The 20,352-nt window shown below is 40.6% G+C and overlaps 4 protein-coding genes across 6 annotated transcripts in view; 2 read left to right on the top strand and 2 right to left on the bottom strand.

Moving 5' to 3' along the window:
• Nucleotides 1-20,352, bottom strand: part of LOC128892503 (oxysterol-binding protein-related protein 8) — a 130,732-nt gene that overhangs the window by 66,996 nt on the left and 43,384 nt on the right. The gene's annotated exons all lie outside the window — the stretch shown is intronic.
• Nucleotides 97-1,070, bottom strand: LOC128892527 (thioredoxin domain-containing protein 17-like). Its single transcript, XM_054153024.1, has 3 exons — nt 627-1,070; nt 446-527; nt 97-349 (listed from the first exon to the last, which is right to left on the bottom strand). Exons 1-3 carry the CDS (start codon nt 766-768, stop codon nt 193-195), a joined length of 381 nt encoding a protein of 126 aa, XP_054008999.1. The 5' UTR covers nt 769-1,070; the 3' UTR covers nt 97-192.
• LOC128892511 (ribosomal protein S6 kinase beta-1-like) lies at nt 1,795-7,308 on the top strand. Its single transcript, XM_054152987.1, has 12 exons — nt 1,795-2,072; nt 2,198-2,238; nt 2,316-2,490; nt 2,881-2,964; nt 3,202-3,335; nt 3,420-3,482; nt 3,555-3,683; nt 3,763-3,853; nt 3,930-4,046; nt 4,138-4,377; nt 4,459-4,610; nt 4,668-7,308. The coding sequence occupies exons 1-12, from the start codon at nt 1,986-1,988 to the stop codon at nt 4,723-4,725; spliced, it is 1,371 nt and encodes a 456-aa protein (XP_054008962.1). The 5' UTR covers nt 1,795-1,985; the 3' UTR covers nt 4,726-7,308.
• On the top strand, nt 8,486-19,637 carry LOC128892512 (CBP80/20-dependent translation initiation factor). Of its 3 annotated transcripts, XM_054152988.1 has the most exons (11): nt 8,487-8,873; nt 9,487-9,713; nt 10,150-10,295; nt 12,512-12,617; nt 12,690-12,789; nt 13,939-14,170; nt 14,515-14,746; nt 15,218-15,336; nt 15,412-15,555; nt 15,794-15,922; nt 16,944-19,637. In XM_054152988.1, the coding sequence occupies exons 3-11, from the start codon at nt 10,248-10,250 to the stop codon at nt 17,172-17,174; spliced, it is 1,341 nt and encodes a 446-aa protein (XP_054008963.1). In that variant the 5' UTR covers nt 8,487-8,873; nt 9,487-9,713; nt 10,150-10,247; the 3' UTR covers nt 17,175-19,637. The 3 variants fall into 3 exon arrangements, with proteins under 3 accessions (XP_054008964.1, XP_054008963.1, XP_054008965.1); XM_054152989.1 differs by lacking the exon at nt 9,487-9,713 and having other exon boundaries at nt 8,486-8,873; nt 10,148-10,295; XM_054152990.1 differs by lacking the exons at nt 8,487-8,873; nt 9,487-9,713; nt 10,150-10,295 and adding an exon at nt 11,447-11,705.

The raw sequence follows: 20,352 nt of genomic DNA, 5'->3' as shown, positions 1-20,352 counted from the left end.
GTAGAGAGTTTATACATACATCATAGTTAAGTGTGTACATGTTTGTAAAAAGAGGGAGAATGTTTTACCAAGGTTTTTAACAATAAAACAAACAAATTTATAGCAAACAACTTTGAAAATAATACTTATTGCACAAGACTTACAGAGTTGCTTGTTTTGGCTTTGATTGCATATCGTACAAACCTGAATACTTTAATCATCCTCATCAGTCAGTAACATCGTGATGAGATCAACTTTTAAACACTGATCACCCTCTAGGCGTTTTTGAGTGCCCCATCTTGCCAAGGTGGGTAGAACTCTCAATTTCGTTGTGGAATTCGTTCGAAACGGACAATTCAAATCTTTCCAGCTGAGAGGAAAGGGTTTTCATGTTTTTATTTTAGTTTTATAACCTGTGTATTCGTATACTATTTCGAGCTATATATATATATATATATATACTTACTACGGTCTATCGCCAACTTCGACTACAACTAAATGTGCTGTTTCAGGGGCCACCTTAAATCCTTCTTCTATGAAAGGTTCGGCTATGAAACAAAAATTAAATTTCGTTCATGATAGATACATGTGAAACATAGAAACGTAGGTTATGTGCCAAACAAACGACTGTATTTAAAAATTCATACCTTCGACACAGTCGGGGCACCAACTTTTGCCATTTGGAAGTTTTGTACCACTGTAAAGTACATAAACCGGTTCGTTAACCTTCAAGTTTTCAACAAATTTGAAAAAATTTTCATATCCTTGAACACGATGACGCAGAACCATCTTTTGTTCTCTTATTTATTTTCACTATGATGTTAAAATGTTATATTGTCAATTCGTCAACACGTAATGACTTCTTATCAGTTTGGAGACTGTGACAACCCACTACATGGGATATTGTGAGTTTCGGCATTAACGCGAGTGATAAGAAAAGGCTTTTTATCAAGAAGCTTGATATCGATTCGATAGATACATAATTAGCACTACATTTACAAATTAGGGAGTACCAAGGACCTTGGAATTTCCAAAATAAAGATATAAATTTCAAGGCCAAAAATTCGGGGGAAAAGATGATCAAAAAGACCACCAGTGATAAATACAGATTAAAATATATGAATGGCGCCATCTAGAAGCAACAGAGAAAAGTATTTTCCCTACAAACTTGGGCGTTTTCACACCGATGGCGCCACAGGTACTAATACTAAATAAATAGTTTTCAAAAATACAGGGTGTCCCAAAAATGTTGCATCACCTTGAAAGGGGTGGTTCGGGAGGTGATTTTAAACAACTTTTTCCTTAGCGAAAATGTCGTCCGAGGCTTCGTTGGGGAGATATTAAGAGAAAACCCCGACCAATCAGAGCGCGCGTATACCGTTGGAGCAGCCGTGGTAGCGAAGACTACGCGCTAGGCCTGCGCTCATACGCTACCGCGACCGCTCCACCGGCATCCTTGCGCTCTGATTGGTCAGTGTTTTCCGTTAATATCTGTTCAACGAAGCCTCGGACAATATTTTCGCTAAGGAAAAAGTTGTTTCAAATCACCTCCCGAACCACCTCTTTCAATGTGTTACAACATTTTTGGGACACCCTGTATACGTGCACACATGCGAGAAACGTTTCGATTTCTGTGAACGATATACGTTTGCAATTCAAATAATTTTTATTGCGCATTGCCAGCTTTTTCTCAAGTGAAACAGCAGCATTCAAATGAGCCGCGAAACGCATCGAACGAGGAATTTTGATAACGTGGCCCGATTGGTGGAAAATGCCTACCCTCCCACTCCGATAACCATGCGATGACGCGATCTACAGCCAATCGGAAAGTGCGCGAAGTGAGGGTGTTTGGTATGCCCTGGGACGGGGCAGCTTGTTCGCAGTAATTCAAGTTTTTGACCGTGTAACAATATTGTCGAGCCATTGTCATTTGTTAGAAACGAGATATAATTCGCTTTCCCGTCGTACGCGAGATCACGTCGGTTTTCAGCTAACTGCGTGTTAGAATGGCCGCTGTTTTCGATATCGAGTTGCACGATGCGGACACGGAAAACAGGGACGAGTCCGACGATTATCTTATCGAGATCGGCGAGGTAATTCACCATCTGCACGCGATCGCCACACCAGTTTCTCCTTAACGTCGTACACTTTTCACAATTTCTTTATTCTTCGAATTACACGTACCATAACGTTTTCCTATTCGTTTCTTTTTACATAGGAAGAGTACGATGTGAATCCGAACGTGAACGAGATCGCCAAGTGAGTAAGCCTTTTTCCTGGCTGACGTACGGACTCGTGCACAGCTTTCGAGGCAATGACAATTTTACGTCTGTTAGGTCGGAAGGTGGCGAGGCGGTACCCATATCGGAACAGAATGTTAATCGGGGACGAGAAAGGGTCGGCCCTCAAGATTTCGAACTTTGCAAAGTTATCGGGAAGGGTGGTTATGGCAAGGTCTTTCAAGTGCGTAAAATAACGGGTAATGACAGCGGCACGATCTTCGCAATGAAGGTAGGAAGGATGTATAAATTAATTGTTTTCCTTAAGTTAATCGATCCTTGATTGATGTCAGACGATGGGTACGATAGAATATTTCGAACGTATTTTCATTTTTAATACCTATAAGATGTCAGTTCAATGTTTTACTAAAAATTATGCAAGTTCTTTGTCTTTCTTTGTCTCTATGTATCCTTGAAAGTGATTGTAATTTTTTTTTTTATCGATTCTCGTGTTAAATATAGTTTAATTGATTTTCTATTTTCACCTTCATGAATTTTACAAAGTGGAAGATGATAAAATACTTGGTAAAGAATATTATTATTCAATGTAATGCTTCATCTGGTAGGACTTAATTTGAGTGTTAAAATAGGATTTTGTTTAATTAATGTTTAATTGAAATAGGTCTTACGCAAAGCTTCAATTATAAGGAATCAAAAAGATACAGCTCATACTAAGGCTGAAAGAAATATCTTGGAAGCTGTAAAGGTACGTATAAAGGGCATAGATTTAACAAGATCAGACGATATTTGTAATTCCTTGCCGTCTGATTTCTTATATTATATTCTATATTAGAGTAATAGTATTCCTTTGCAAGAAAAATATTTATGATGATCTTAAGCATATAGTTATCCTTTTATTATGTTATTTATGAGCTACACTTTTATTAAATAAAGTTTAAAGAAGTATGATACATTCAAATGTATGTATATTTATATATGGCAGCATCCTTTCATCGTAGACCTAATGTATGCTTTTCAAACTGGTGGCAAATTATATTTGATTTTGGAATATATGTGTGGTGGTGAATTGTTTCGACATTTGAATGCAGAAGGAATTTTCCTTGAAGAAACTGCTTGGTAGGTGAAACTACTTTACCACTACAAATTGTAACATGATGTAGTGACTTACAAGAGATTTGAATATCTATTTTATTTGTGCAGTTTTTACATATCGGAAATAATATTGGCTTTACAACATCTCCATTTACAAGGAATTATTTATAGGTATTTTACTCTTCCATTAAATCTGTGTTCAATGTAAATCTGTTAGTTGACGTATAATTAACAACTTTGCAGAGACTTGAAACCAGAAAACATCTTGTTAGATGCTGATGGTCATATAAAACTAACTGATTTTGGTTTGTGTAAAGAACACATTCAAGATGGTACTGTTACACATACATTCTGTGGTACTATAGAATATATGTAAGGAAAATTCATTTGATGCAATTAAAATTCTTTACTGCATTAGCATTAATATTAATGTTCTGTGGTTCCATAAAAGGGCTCCAGAAATTCTAACACGAACCGGTCATGGTAAAGCTGTGGATTGGTGGAGTCTTGGAACCTTAATGTATGATATGCTTACAGGTTCTGTAAGTATTGTTAAAAACATTTATATGTACTAATGAATTCACACAGCTTATAGATGTTTTCATATTATGTGTTTAGCCACCATTTACATCTGACAATAGAAAGAAAACTGTTGCCAAAATTATACATGGTAGGCTAAATCTTCCACAGTATTTGACACCTGATTCCAGGAATCTCATCCAGAAATTATTAAAGGTCAATTTTTGGATTTATAAGAAGTACGAATACCTCGATTCTCCGAGGTAACGATGTCCATAAGGTATAATTATGTATTCATCTTTTATAGAGGAATGTCGCGCAAAGACTAGGCTCTGGTCCATCGGACGCAGAACAAGTAAAGAGTCACCAATTTTTTAAGCATATTAATTGGAATGATGTTATCTCTCGAAAATTAGAACCGCCTTTTAAACCAATGTTAGCAAGCGACGATGATGTGTCACAATTTGATAAAAAATTCACAACGTCCGCGCCAATAGACTCTCCTGCGGAATATACGTTAAGTGAATCTGCAAACAGAGTATTTCAAGTTCGTTCTTATATAACTTTTATTTTAATTCACGGCACGGTTTCATTTGATCTTTTAGCAACATATTTTGATATATTTCAGGGTTTCACGTATGTGGCGCCTAGTATACTAGAGGATATGTATTCACAGCCACGAGTAATAAATGCTAGAAGTCCACGTAGGAGCTATATACGTGGTTTCTCACCGCGATCGACACACTTTAGTTTACACAATACACATTTACAGAATCATAGGTAAGTGTATATTTTGTTGTAATCGTGAGTAGCGTGTATATACGTTTTAATTTATAGAAACGATGGAGTTGGACATGGCAACATCGAGGATACAGAAATGATCGAAATAGGCTAACTGCCACTTCTTACATAGTGGAAAATGCTTAGCATTTCGGCCTAACTGCTGAATATCCATGACCAATCCTTGGGTCTCAGGGAGGGATTTTATAAAGATATAGATGGAGTAGCAAAAGGATAGATCCAATATCCAGTACTTCATTGGATGTTCAGCAGTTAAATTTAGCTAATTTTCTTTTTTAATTAAATCTAATTATATTAAAGGTACTAATTAAGATTATGCTTTAAGAGAACAGCGACGCAGCAGTTATTCGGTAGCACACAATAAGAGTATATATGTGTAATGTGTATGTGTACACGCGTATATATATATATATATATATGCGCGTGTAAACAAACATGCCACATATACGTGAGTGAAATATTTGGATGATAAATAACCGGAAAGGAAAGATTTTATTTACTTATTTGTTGTCGGTTCCGATGTACTGAACGTTCTACCAAGACCTATTATTCTCATACATTATTGTCACAATATTGCACACGTTTCATTAACCTGTTAATATGTAATGACTTACTGTGTTTTGTACATAAAATCTGCAGGTTGGTTGGATATTCATATATAGATACAAACGTCATTTATGCTAAGTGCAACAGACTGAAAAATTCCAGCACTTTTAGAAACTCATAAATTATACTGTTAATACAAGTTTGAGGTTCAACCATCCTGTCACACTTGTATATTTAAAAATCTGTACACGGCGTATGCAGTTTTACCGCAGTGTACGTAGTGCTTAAATGTGATTTATTAAAAAAAAATGGACAAAAGACAAATAGACTTAATGGAAAAGACTCACAGCTGCCACAACCGCTCCGCCGCTCAAAATTCCATATCCGGTCATTCGTTTGAAAAAAAAGAATATATATATATATATATTTTCAGCAGTAATAACGTTTCCATGGCAATAAGGTAAACAATAACGCGTTTACGCGATAGTCATAGACAGTATTTATGTAATACTGCAACGGAATTGCATTTGTACAATTGAAAGTTCCTAAGAAGTGAGAGTTTAATTGCAACGTACTTCGATCTGCAAGTATAAAAATATTTTTCGTAGAAGTACTCGTTCATCGATATGTGTAAAAGACATCTTTTGTTAACCATTTATGCCTTTTAAGGAAAAAAAAGAAATAAATTTCTATCGTGGTTCTGTCTAATAAACGAAAGATTTAGCGTGAAAACAAGTTACCATGGTAACAATGTTACTGCGAAACGTTCACTTCCGCTAATACGAATATACAATTTACATTAACACTCGTTTTCACACGCTGTTCGGTGTGTCATTATATTATCACGATTTATTTAAATAATATCTATTCGTTACATTAAACACTAATACATGTATTGGTTTTTGACGTACACACGATATAGTAAAGATAAAATAGTGTAAAGGTTAAGCGTTTAGAGTGACTGTTAGCCGCTCACCGGAAAACTCTAAACTACCCAAGTGTTCACAAGCCATCCTAGCCGGCGTTACAATTTTAACTATTTACAGCGAATACCATGGTCGAAATGTTGAATAGAATCGGTGAATAGAATTTTCTCTTACGAGTATCCAGTGTCTATTGAAAGTTCTTTCTGCTGCGAATTTGATGTATTACATTTCGACTATGCATAAACAAAAAAACAAAAGTGTACGATATACGTATATGATTATACTATTTGCAATAGTATTGTACCATAATGAAGTGTGTACTGGGAGAGGATTATTTATATAAAGCACATTTTCTTGTATTTATCGAAACATGTATTTTCGATGTTGAAACGAGAATCTGTCTACAGAGTCGTTCGAATACTGTTTGTCGTATTTAACGTTCAGGGAAATTGCAGTAGTAGGATATCAGGACTTGCCATGTAAACGATGTTAATCTTTATTTTGTTACATCGTTGTATCAGACTTAGAAGAAATGAAATTAGCATTTAATTAAAAAACTATGAAAACGATAATTACGTAAATACCGTTACAGTGTATCACCATATCTATTTAACGTACTATAATTTTTTTATTCGTTTTTGATAACTAACATTGTACAAGTTCTGCATCGTTTTGAAACGTATTACTATTTACGAAGAACTTGATCGTTCATATAAATAATGAACTTTGTAGGTAGATTCTGCTAACGTGCTTTGCAATCAACCTAGGTGCTGTTATTCATTAATTTGACTCGATTCTAAACGGCCTGAATACCATCAAATGATTTCTTATATCTTAAAAGAAAGTCGTACCGCAGCACGTTGTATTCTATTTAGGTGTACATTATGTTCTCTCGTAGCGTTTGAAAAGAAACATACAAACGAATTTAGCGAAAATAAAGATTTATTTTTCACGTTTTTCTTTTCGATTGTATAGTATAGAAAGAAGCGTTTATGGTTACCCGTGGCACAAGATATGTTAGTTAAGTGCTTAAATAATACATATTATCGAACGATGTGTAAACGAAATTAGCCATTGGCCAGAAATGATAAATGGTTTAATGCTTCCAATTAAAAGAAATATTGATTCCTCAATTGATTTTTCTGCTATTATGGTTTGTATCCTTTAAATCGTATTTACAAATAAATATAATAATTTATGACGTACTAAGTAGTTAATTACTGTTGAATAAACTCTTTTTTTCTCACTTGTCTCACTAAAATTGATACTGGTCTCTTTTGCCATAAATAAGCCTACTTTAAAAAATGTTTAAACTGTCGGAATGTCTCTTGCGAGTTCCCGCTATTTTTGCTCAAACGAATAGCCATCTAGTGGCGAACAAACCAAACTTATTTTCGGAGTTTGGTCAGCGCCTCTATCGGGAAAACGCTCAAGTTTGTCCTCAATAGTTCCTTTTTTCGATGGCGCCATTATGCGGTGTTATTTACCGACAGTATGGTAATGTATCGACAGGTCGGTAAAAAAAACACTGACAACAGCGCCATCTAGCAGTGAAAAAAAGAACTATCGAGGACAAACTTGAGCGTTTTCCCGATAGAGGCGCTGTCCAAACTCCGAAAATTAGTTCGGCTTATTCACCGCGAGATGGCAACACCATTTTCCGCGGGAAATTTGAATGTCTTTTTATTTAATTAATTAAAACTCGTTAGAAACACGTGTAGATACTATTGAGTAGTTTTTAAAAATGAATGCTAGTATGGTTACAAAGGACTACAGTACAAAGAAATGTTATTAATAAGAAAAAACGTATAACAAAACAAAAACAGTGTGTAATTAATAAATTCTGACTAACTCGTGTCACCTGTTCAAAGTAAACTGAGTTGCAGATAAATTAATAGTAATTTAACTGTAAGAAACTGATGTATCCCTGTAAAAATAATATTGCCTTTATATTCTAACCGAATCTACGCGTTTATTTGAACCTAGGTCTCTTATTCTTAATAAATTAAATAGAATGAGTTCCTATAACGCCACTAGTAAGAGCAATCTTACTGAATCTTGCAGAAACTTACGGAAACAGTGGGAACTATTTCCACTACAAACTCAAGCGATGTCCCACCGATGACGCTACTCGCTAAAGAGTCGATAATTCTACGAAAAAGACCTTTCTTCTCGAAAAAGAAATTTGTCGAAATATCGATAAACGATGTAACATAATTTTTTGGAATAACTTGTACCTCGCTGTTTTTAATTAAACCATTAACCGTTCGACGTAAACAACTGATTACACTTCGAGGACACTTGGTCCCAGCTCGATGCGTTCGCAGTAATGCTTGATCGTTGTACGCGTACGCAATGAGAATCATGAAACCAACGTCATTTGCGTGGGCGCGTCTGTGCGTGGTTGCGAATTCAGGAACAGTCGAGTGGATCGCTGATGATCCAGCTGTACCTGGATCGCGACATGTGCGCTCGTAAATGGCATCGCCGTGCGAGATCGTGGAATCCTTGTGTTCGTGCTGAACGACAGCTATCCGAAGGCGTAAACGCGTAACATACGAACGCGCGTTAAGAACCGCGAAGGCGTGTAGCCGCGATCCCAGGTCACCGAGCACTCGCTTCGATGTTGGCGTCGAGGATCGATCGTTTCCAAGCCGCGCCACGAAAAGTGATCTCGTGAAAATGTTCCGGGTGTCGATAACGTAATCAGTTGAAATCGTGGACTCGTAATTTTCTACGAGTGCGGATGTTGTTCGAGTTATGGGAACTGGTACGAATCGAGTTTACGTTTTCCAATTTCAATTTACGCATCCGCGTAAATAACGATCGCGATCACAGTGCAAAGGATTTCGCAGTGATCGACGAAGCGACGGTCACCGCTTGAATCAACGTTAACGATCCGAATTAAAGGCCTGCTTCCTCCTGGATCAACTCTACACTAAATTACAGTTTCAATGGAAACAATTGGGTTCAAATTTCAATTGGACTGTTGTTAAACGCGGAGTTCGTAGACTCGGATTAGGTTCTGATTAGTCGAGAAATTTCTTTCTATTAAGAGAAATAGTGTAGAGTATGTAATCTAACTTGCGAATGTTACGATTAAAGGGAGCAGATTGTTTATTTCTCGCGGTATTTAATCGTTTTGGGTTTGACGTTTCTTAAACTAACTCTCGTTTAACTATTGAATAGAGGGTGTTGAATAGAGGGTGTTGAATAGAGGATATATTAATTCTTGAATTTTTGTACGGAATTCGAGTCCGGAGAACGTTAGAGACGATCGCGCTAGAATCGCAGATGCGTCGTAGATTTTTAAAATGAAATCCTAGGCGGGGCGGTAGCGAACAATTGACACTCGATGATTCATCGTGATAATTTGAATACAGGTTCGCGGTTGTCTCGAATCGGTTGATCGAGTGCCAGCATCGAGAACGACGTCAGTGCGGCGGCTTACTTCCGGCCCTCGGCGGCGCTGAAACGTTACCGCAATCGAACGAACGATTATTTTTTTCTAATCCTTTCGACGAGTCCCCGAGTACTTTGGAGACATTTCCAAAATCGAAGCGATTTCGATGAAATCCCTCGTAATTTTGCCATGCACTTCGAGACGAAGGTTAGTGGAATCTATCTGCGATGCGATAGATCTAACCCTGTTGACAATTTCATTCGCGATTATCAATTAAAATCGAAACGGGATCGTATGATTCACAGTTTCGGATTTTTCTTGACAAAATCTACAGGATTATGTAACAAAAACCTAAACATTTTAGGTCCGCCAAAGTAAAGTGCAGCCGACAATTTTATTCGCGATTATCAATTAAAATTGAAATGGGATCTTACGATTCACATTTAACCAAAGAGCAATCGAGTGAGATTTTGTTAAAATCCTCTACAAAGTTACAACTGTCTTAAATTTAAATACGAATATGGTCGATTTGTATAATCGTAGATGACGCGTTCTCCGACCGTGCACGCCTTCGAAATCGAGCGAACAAGGATCGCTTGTGAGGCGATCGTAACGATAACGACAGACTGTTTCTTTAACAGAGTACGCAGCGTGATTGAGGTTTGCGCGATTGCTGCAGTGGTTCGACGGTCTCTTTAACGGATTTTAACGACAGTGTTAATCGGATAATCGCTGATCGGGATGGTGCGCCTTCTACATCCGTCTCGCAGGAACGAAGAAGCCACGAAGGTAAGCTAAATCGATGAATTAACCGTACGAAGACAGACGGTTGGGTAATTCGAAACGAAGAACGGTCCACCGTAAACTTCGTTTAACTTGCGAACACGTTTGCATGATACTGCGTTAGTCATAGATATTTAAAACGCTAACGGAAGCGGAACCAGAGCCAAGACTGTCGCGTATTCTGACGCTCGTTTGACATCCAACTACTGGACTCTTTAGATCCAGAACACGGCTTCTCGGATCCAAGGAAGCACGGGGTCCCGTGGAAACGATCGACGCAGGCTTCATCGACGCTACTTTCGACCAACGACAGCGTTTAATTTAAACCTTTCGACGCAACTTTTTTTTTTTGTCTATTCTATTCCATGCATGTTTATGTATTCTACTCGTTTCTCTCTTACAAATTAATCGCGTTACAATTAATCAATTGCTAGGTTTGGTTATATCAGGGGAACCGAAAAGTAATCAAAATTTAATCAACATTTATTTATTAAAGAAATCTTGAATACCAATCGACGAAATAATTGTTTAAAGGTATGTTCGCCGATTACGCCGAGACGACTTGACCGATCGGAATGAAACCTTTTGCATCTTGTAGCGCATGTCTTTCCGGTGGTCCCGCTATCGAGACTTTTCGCGATTAGGTATTTTTTACCCGTTTGTTTTTTTTTTTTTTTCTAAAGCAAAAAACCGTAATCTTCTTCGCATATCTTTCCATAAGTCTCGCTTGTAATTTGCCCGAAGGCGATCAGAGATATTCACTGAGACATATACGCCCAGCTATGATCGTAAGGGTTGAAGATCGATCTGTGTACGACGCACGTAATTAATTGTCCAAGCGGAGAACGTACGTCACTGTCGATACCGATATCGATCGAACCTGAAATTAAAATCGGTTTTTCTTCGAAGCCAGCGAAGTCCGCGTCTATCGTCTCCACGGGACGCGCCTAACGGGCAGAGGAGGCGGACCCGACGACAATTTTCGTATCTACCCTGAAAGCGTGTTTCGGCGACACCCGAGGATGACTCCCGACGGATATTTCAGTCCACCGTTAGCGCGGTGCAGCGCGCATTAATACGTATGTAAGCTGGTATCGTTGTTGGCTGTGTATTCGCGTTCGTTTTGCTCGCTCGCTCGTGGCCGTGCCCGTCTATTATTAGTCGACAGTCATCGGAGTCGGCTCTAACGCGCGCCGCGAGCCACAACGCGGAAAAAGCTGGAAGAAAATTCGACGAGAAAACGCCGATCCCGCGAGATTTTCGTGTGACACGTGTCGCCGAGCCGCCATACCGCGAACGTTCACCGAACGGCTACCTCGCCGATCGAGTTGCCCGCTGCCGCCTCCGCGCAACCAGATCTCCATCCGCAGCATCCTCAAGGCCCTTGGAAACGATGATTTTCGCACGGTTTTCACTGTGAGTCGCTCCCGTTGTCTGGTTAATGCGTCTCTCGGCCTCAGCGACCCCTGCGTCGATCGAGGTCTCTTTGTTAGGAGCACGGACACGTTCCATGGCAATCTCTTCCGAGACGTTCCGAGGGTTTCGCGATTCGTTGTTTCTATAGGAATCGATCGAGGAACGATTATCGGATCATTCTCTCCTCGGTATTCGCGAGAGGACCGTGTCAGTAGTGGAGAGCGATCGGTACGGACCCGACGGACGACTGTTCCTCGTACTCGACTTTATTTCCATAGATCGCGTGAAGGATGATCGACGTCGTCTGGAAACACCTGTGAAGTGTCACTCTCTGATTGTGACGAAGCTCTGTAAGGAGAGCGATCAGGAATTAGGGATACTTACCCTTAAAGCCTCTGGAGGGTGGTTTCGCTCCGTTAAAGTTTCGTAAAAGCGAGATCGAGTTTCGAAATTTCGAGAGTTTATCGCAAGTGCAATGTCTCAAACACAGAGCTTCGTAATCGTACAAATTATCGTAAGGATGGAAATATGTGTAAGAGCATTGTACATTTTTCTTGTTGTCATTGTTATCACATTGTACTTGATATCAAGGGCAGATTGCCCGTAAATAAAGTATTATTATTATTATTATTATTATTATTATTATTATTATTATTATTATTGTTATTATTGTTATTATTATTATAAACGGAAGTGGAGGTCGTGAAACTCCATGGGGGATGCGTCACAATAAATACAAATAGTCATACAAACACCGTTGACAACAATTGAATTATTCTTCTAATTTTAGTTTTCTGATATTTCAGATGAGGGATGCTGTTCCGCAGAAGGGAAGTAACAACAATAACAATAACAACAACAACGTGACCACCCTAAAAGGCAAGCCCTCGTTGGAAATTTATCGGCCCCCAGGTTTGTCGTGCTTCTCTTTTCTTTTATGAATCTTGTAACAGAAGTATGAATTACAAACGAGTGTTTTTACAGGTGGCAGAACGGAAGGAACCACGGCGAACGTCACCAATTTGCGATTGAACGTACACGCCAAGGAGTTCACTATGAAGCAGAACGATTCGCACCCTTCTAAGTGAGTATAAACTACTTACGAAATAGTTGAGACTCCGTTGACGTATCTGGGACGCTCGGAATGCTTAGAAAGCCAGCAAATATGAAGATATCGCAAATGGGATTGATTTCGAGGAGACTTCTCCCCAGGGAAGCACGAGGAACGACATCTGTTTCTATCGTACTCCAATTAACGCGTTGGCTGACAGATCGAAGCCCGTGAAAATTTCTACGAAGTTGAAATTTTGTATCCAGACTAGACAATCACAGATCCAAATTAGATAACGTAACATTTGCCGCGGTGTTTAATTTTCTAGCCTATTTCATTCGCAAATCCTATCCGTGTCTATTTTCATTATCGCCTCACTTTTGGAGTTATTAGATTGTCCAGAAAGTTCGTGTCAATTTTTAAAAAAACCTCAGAGGCACATTTGAATTGTAATATGAATTTATTGAATTGCATAGGTACCATTTTCTTCCACAATCTGTCCACCTTTCAAGGGATGTGCGTACACATGTTATTTGTTTTCAGCCATTTCGACATATTCAGACCTGCATCACCTATCAAAAATCGCCATGAACTTTCCGGACGATCCAATCATTTTTTTAGTTCCTCGCTGAAAAGTCACGAAAGCACCCCGTAACGAACGAAGCTTATTTATTAATTTATAAATTACGGTTTCGATCGTACCGACTACGTCGCAAGGGTAACGATTATCGAGATACCTCTGTACGAGAACAGACGAGTGGAAAGTAATTTCGAAATCGAATTCGTTTTGTTTTTTTTTTTTTAAGGGACTCGCGCAACGTCATTGTTACAGATTAGCATTCACATCGGCGCGCGAAGTGAAAGATTAGGTCAGTGTATCGCAACGGGCCGATTTAATAAGCTGTTGATCCCTGGCGTTAAAAGGCGCTGCACGACGAATACGAATCAGCTTTACATCAGTGTAATTTATATCGGTGTAGCTACTGACGTTTGTATGAACGCAATAAAAGAGAAAATAATCGCGAGTTAGCGATTCAGCTTGCATCGAAATAATTGGTTCTTAACGAGCACAAGTATTGAAGTATGTACAAATTGTACAGGGTGTACTCGGCTACGTAGCATTTAATTCAACGGCGAAGTAGAGAGAAGAATAAAAGAATCAACGAGTTTCTTGGATTTCAGGTCTCGGACGAATGCTTCGGAGCGATCTCCGTATTATTTGCAGCACAGCAAATCGAGCGGCAACGTGCATCGATATCTGTACGCCCAGCAACAGCAACAGATACAACACACCCTCCAGCAGCAACATCACCAAACGTCCCGTCATTCTCAAAGCGGACATCACACGACCACTTCCGCCCTGCGACAGACGCACCCGCTCGACACTTCCGCGTCGAGTGGCAATATTTCGCACGTAAGTTGTAAAAGAGATGAGAATCGTGATGAGAACTTGTCATATTGAGTTGTCTGGAAAGTCCGTGCCGATTTTTCATAGGCGGGCAGGTCTGAATATGTCGAAATGGCTGAAAACAAATAACAAATAACAAAACAAATAACACGTGTACATCCCTTAAAAGGTGGAAAGGTTGTGGAACAATATGTTAGATACCTATGTAATTCAACAAATATATATCACGATTCAAACGTGCCTTTGAAGTTTTCTGAAAAATTGCCACGAACTTTCTGGACGACCCAATACATGAAGATGAATGGATTAAATGCGAGAGCGTCTCACGTGGAATGTATCTTTTGAAACAGGGCTCGGGCAGGGTCCACTTCAACATGGATCAGAACGAAGTGAAACCGAACCCAGCGAAACCTGGCAGGCTCACTAAATCGTTATCCTTCGTTTCCACTTATAGTCTGAAGCGATCGAAGAGCCTAAACGCGGCTGACGTGTTGGCTGCGAAGGCGGTGAACATCTCGGACGCATCCGAGCTGGGAAGATTCCCAGGGGCGATTCAAGATACGCTCTTGAGAGCCATCGAAGGTACGGGGAACTCTTCAGATTTTCAAGACTTTTGAAGACTTTCCAAGACTTTCCGTTCAGACTTTTTTCGGTCGCGTACGACCCACACTTTTACGATTACATGAACTCGCTTTCAACCTTACGATTTTTTGCCTTACAATTTTTCTATATTATAAAGCCATAATTAGCAAGAAAAGAGTATAAATTTTAATATGTATTAGACAACAGAGCGATACATTCAATTTTTAAGGAATTATTTGAACAAACACACGATCGAACGAAAATTTTAACGCGGCGTATGATATTTAATTTCGTATTTTTGTATGATTTTATAGAAATTCCGAAACTAATACTAATAACCTGATCGACAAATTGTCAGAAAATATTTACGTATCTTAACAGGATCCCAATCATAAATAGAGAGTCGTGAATTGAAAGTTTAAGAAGCCCCGGTATAAAATATTCCTCGATCGTACCATCGTGTTTTTGTAGATCCGAATCTGTTGAATGCGAGAACTTTGATGGAGCTGGTGAGACACATCCTAGAGAGGGTCGTGGAGAACCGGAAATACGCTGAACCTGCGGCGAAAATATGCATCACCATTATAGAGGTTACTATTTGTTCGATTATCGGCTACGTAAGCTTAAACTCGATTTCAGCTCTAATCGGGAAACAATTGATGCAGAAAGAAGCCAAGGAAACCTTCCTGGAATCCTTGTTGAACACGTGCCAGCAGTGGTACCAGGATCGCGTCAAGATACTTTACGACGGGTCCAGTTATCATCGTTACTCGGCCTTCATGACGTTTCTGAACGAGATGTACTGTCAGGTAGGCAACGTTCATCCGGATGCGGTTTTTTTTGTCTAGTAAAAACCGCTCGCGTCACGGAGACATTTAACAACCTTGAGTCACGGAAGCTGCTGGTACTGTTAGGCTAACTTCAATTAAATCAACGTCGGCCGATCGGTCGCGTTTGGCAACTACCTACCTGCTTCGGGAACCATTGAAGTTTTTGCTCGTCAGGGATCCGAAACGTTTTCATACATATGCATGATTGTGTTTACAGTTAAAGCGGAGGCAGCTCCAGTTGAAGACGCAACAGGAGGGCGTTCCTCCCGGACGCGTTCTCCTCACGTTGCTCTGGAAGTGCTGTCAGGACTGTTTGCAGCCTCCGGTAGTAAATTCTCTGGCAGAGGTGGGTTGAGCCTGACATTCATAATATTGGAATATTTCCAAGCGTGAAAGGTGTCTTAACCGCTTAAAAGGAATTCGAGGAATTAAACCGAACGTCGTTTCGAGGAAACTCGTACCTTCGCCGTGCTACGTCCAGGTGGACTCGGAGCGATACTTTACTCGAATCTTTTATTTTCACCATTCTTTGGAACCTTACTTCATTTCTTTATTATTTTCCATTCCATTCGACAAAAGACTACGAAGTTTAAAAAGAAACTTACGTCGCGGATCGGTCGTTTCTTTACAAACAATTGAGCGATTGTAAGTTAGATTAGGCGAGGTGTCTCTTAGAATCAAAACGCTTCTTTAAATTTAATTACTGTGTACACGTTGACGTATCACCTGATGCCGTACGTACGTACACGATGTGACGTGTGGAGGGAGAGAAACATGCATTATGCACCTCTCCACTCGTGGTGTATATTTTAATAGGTGGTAGCGTGGGGGAAAAACTCTTGGCTTCGAGGTGGCATTCTTATGCAATTTAAGGTCGTAAACTTAACGTCACTTTTCGAAAGGAAATGCACGGTTTGCTGTACATCAGAATTCTGGAAGCTACGTTATCAATGAAATTCAAAATGGTAGCGCGGGGGAAAAATTCTTGGCTTCGAGGAGGCATTCTTATGCAATTTAAGGTCGTAAAACTTAACGTCACTTTTCGAAAGGAAATGCACGGTTTGCTGTACATTGGAATTCTGGACGCTAAACTTAATATCTTCGGAACTCGAAATGTCAATAAAATGACCTGACTCTCAAGTCTCGCTAGCTTAGCATTCGTGGCAATAGAATGCTAAGAAAGCATCTCGAGTTGCCGATATGTAGATACCAGAAAACAAAGCCTCGAGTGCAAAGGGTTAATATCGTCTCTTCTTCTACACGACGTACATTATTAACCCTCTTAAAATGCTCTTCGAGATCGTTCCTTTTTTTAATTTAATTCCTTTTATTAATTAAATTAAATACCGTTCACCCCGTTCGAACAGACCGACTGTCTCTTCTTCATAATGACGTGCATCGGCAAGGACCTGGACACCGAGCTGCCCGCCCAGTTGCAGCAGTTGCTGGGAAGCTTGAGGGACGCATTCCTCGCCGAGGACACGATACTACCGTCGGTCAGAAAGACTCTCCTGCAGCTGATCGAACTTCACGCCGCTCATTGGCAGCTTCCAGCTCCTGCGGTCGTCTACTACTACCCGGGATCGACCTCGAAATGATTCGCCACCCTTTCGGTTCCTCCGTCCGTTCGTCGGTTCTGTGCGCGTGTCTGGTACGCGTCGATTTAAGTGAACGTAAAGCAAATTCACAGGGATTCTTTGTACTCGAGAATGCGCTGAGCGCGGATCATGCGAATAATAACGAAACGATCGCCGCGAGCAACGGACTGGGCGAAATGAGTTTGCTCGAAGGTGACGGATAGCCCGAGGCGATCGGATCCTTTACATAGAACGTAATTTTAGAATACTTATTTTTTTTTAACCGTTCGACGGACATTCTGGAGCATGGACGTTGGAGGAGCACAGAGAAGGAACGTGGATCTAAAGTTTGTCAAAGCGTATATTTTATTACGATTTATCGAACCGATGCTTGGAATTTCGAGACTGCGTTGCCTTGTGTTCGCAAGTAGGCTCTTCTGGTCGAATTTCTGCTAAAAATGACTGGCCGAAGATACTTAATAGTCCATAGTTTCGCGTGTAATGACCAACCAAATATCATCAATGTCCGAAAGTTTGTTTGCACTCATCCGCGATTGGCTAGCGTTCTTAACATCTCACGGTTTGTTTTTGACCGACCTACTCCTACGATCCGAAATCCCACCATCCGATTCTCGCTTTTTTTTTTTTTAGCGGGTTATTCGCGCGTTTACACGGTGCCTGTAAAAACTTTCCCGCAGACCCGATAAACGTGGCATCGTTTCGTTCGCATGATCTCACGTCCGCTACCGTCGTCGATCGAGCGAGTCCCCGATTCGCGACAAATTGCCTCCGAAATCGCGGCGAGAAACCTTTTGCGAAACCTTTGTTCGACCGTTGCGGTTCGACGATGCGTCAGCTTGTAAAACGCGAGCAAACCCGTCGTTACCGCGAAGAATGGTTATTCCTCGTCATTGTGCGATTGTTCGAAACAGAAAAAATTGATTTACTGGCGATCGATGATGCGAAGAATGGCGCAAGACTCGCGGTCGATCTTGAATCCGCTTTGTCTTCGTTAACATGAGTAATACGTAGCGATGGGACCGATACGATTAGGTTGAGATTACGCTCGAGCAATTAGATATCGAAGTACTTAATAAAATGTAACGAAAGGCATCGAAGTCTCAGGTATTCGATATTAATTTTTTTATACTGACGCTTTCGTAACTGTCCATACCAACGAACGACTATGAATGTTATATCCCGTAAAAAGTGCAAATTTCGATACTTGCACGTTGGAGAGTGTATCGCACGAAACGAAACTCGTACGAGCATGCGACCCATTTCACCTCCTCTTTGTGTCCCCGATACATACTCCGTATATAGAACGCAAAGCACAAGCGGGTTAACGTTACTTTCGAGGAAGCGTTAAATGTGTACTTTCACAGAAACACGAAATAGTTGACGATTTTGTTCCACACCAGATGACAATTTACACAACTGGTACCGATGATACCAATTACGTATCGTTCCAATCGCTGGGTATCGCGCGTTGAAGTATACTCGGTGACGTATACCCGTTAATTCGGGAATCAGTATGCGTTCTCGAATTAGAAATTATTTCGTTAGTAAGTCAATAGGTTAGGAAATCGGGACATTCGGAACCGGTTCGATGTCTTCTTGGCCCCCCGAATATATCGTGTCTCGACGAAGAATATACACGGAGAGTATTCACCTCTCCACGAGGATCGCAGGTTCACGGTTAAAGGCATACATCGACGATTGTACGCGTGCGACGAAATGACGAATTACGAGTGAATTTCTTCTTCTTTCGAGGTCGGAGATCCGTCGCGATTTTACGTTTGAGATACTCTCGATGCTAGGTAAATAATTTCAAAAATATTCATCGTCCGCGAGGTTGTCTTTGCGATGGATCCTTTCGACCCGAGAGAAGAAGAATACGTTCTTGACCCTTTCGACCCTAGTCGCATATATGTCCCAGTATAGAATACAAACAGAAAAAAAGTCTGTTTCGAAAGAGCTAAAAGAACACGCGCAGAATTACGGAGGAAATTACGGAGGATCGAAGAACGCGAGAGGTCGTTGGGAGCCTCGATAGGGTCTACCTCGAATTTTCCACGGCTTTTTCCGCTGACGCTGCAGCGCGAAACTACGAAGTATCGAAATAAAATGAAAAATAAATAAAAGAGAAAAAAAAAATGATGAAATAAAATCGAATCGAATGAGAGCACGAGTGATACTACTAGTACGACTACTTGTGGAACGACGAACGCTGAAAGAGTAAACGACCCTTACGCGGAACGAACCGAATACTTGCGATGATCTGTTTATGTTCCTCTCTTCTTCGTGAATGCAACCGACGAGCAAAGTCGACTTCGCCTCGCTGTACCTTCCGGCGTGGCCTCGGTGCGTTGAACTCGAATACGAGGATAACTCCTCCTTCGAATGTCCTCCGCGCGATATTCGTGTAGCGGATGTGAATACGACTCGAATCGAAAAAATACAGGTGCAAGAATTTTGTTTTAACTCGTTCTTTTCGATCGTTCGCCTGTCACTGTTCACGCAGATTTCGTTTCAGATGGTTCCCGTTGTCGGAATAGACGCGCGCGAGCCGTGGACCGTCGGCAGACGTCGGTGATTCATAATAGAAAAGATGAAGAGGCTCCTGGAAGGGAGCGGCCGCGTAGAAAAACGCGACAGATGCTCTTAATAAGGAATATATGCTCATGCGATCTCAAAATGCAATCGCCTTTGCCGATTCGTGCCAAGGGCGATAAAAATCGCCCGATAGCTGCGCGCTCTCTCCCTCTGTCTCTCTTTCGAGTTGACTCACGATGCATGTCTTCTCGGGAAACGTCGCCACTTCGTCATAGACACGGTCGAATTTCCTCGAACACCGTCCGCGAGTTGCGAACTTTCCGGCCGGACGGCTGTTACTTCGAAAGGCCAGCGTGAGTCAGTTCGCCTTGCGTCGGCCGAGGGTGAAGGTATCAAAAAAAAAAAAAAAAAAAAAAAAAAGAAAAAAAAAAAAGGAACGACACAAAACCCGATGTCCGGTTCCGAGCCATGCCGCGTTTCAACGACCGATCGATCTTTCGCGTCAAGGTCGCACGCTTCTTTTTAGCCTTGCGCAACGAGACTCGATAGTCGGAATTGTTGCGCCGAGTAAATTGATCCTTGAAGGGTTCGTAATTAAATCAGTGAATTGATTCGTAATTCATTCGTAAATAAATTATATTCA

This window comes from Hylaeus anthracinus, unplaced genomic scaffold (assembly GCF_026225885.1).
Source record: "Hylaeus anthracinus isolate JK02 unplaced genomic scaffold, UHH_iyHylAnth1.0_haploid 12002, whole genome shotgun sequence".
Taxonomy (NCBI): Eukaryota; Metazoa; Arthropoda; class Insecta; order Hymenoptera; family Colletidae; genus Hylaeus; species Hylaeus anthracinus.
This window is presented reverse-complemented; position numbering and strand designations above follow the sequence as displayed.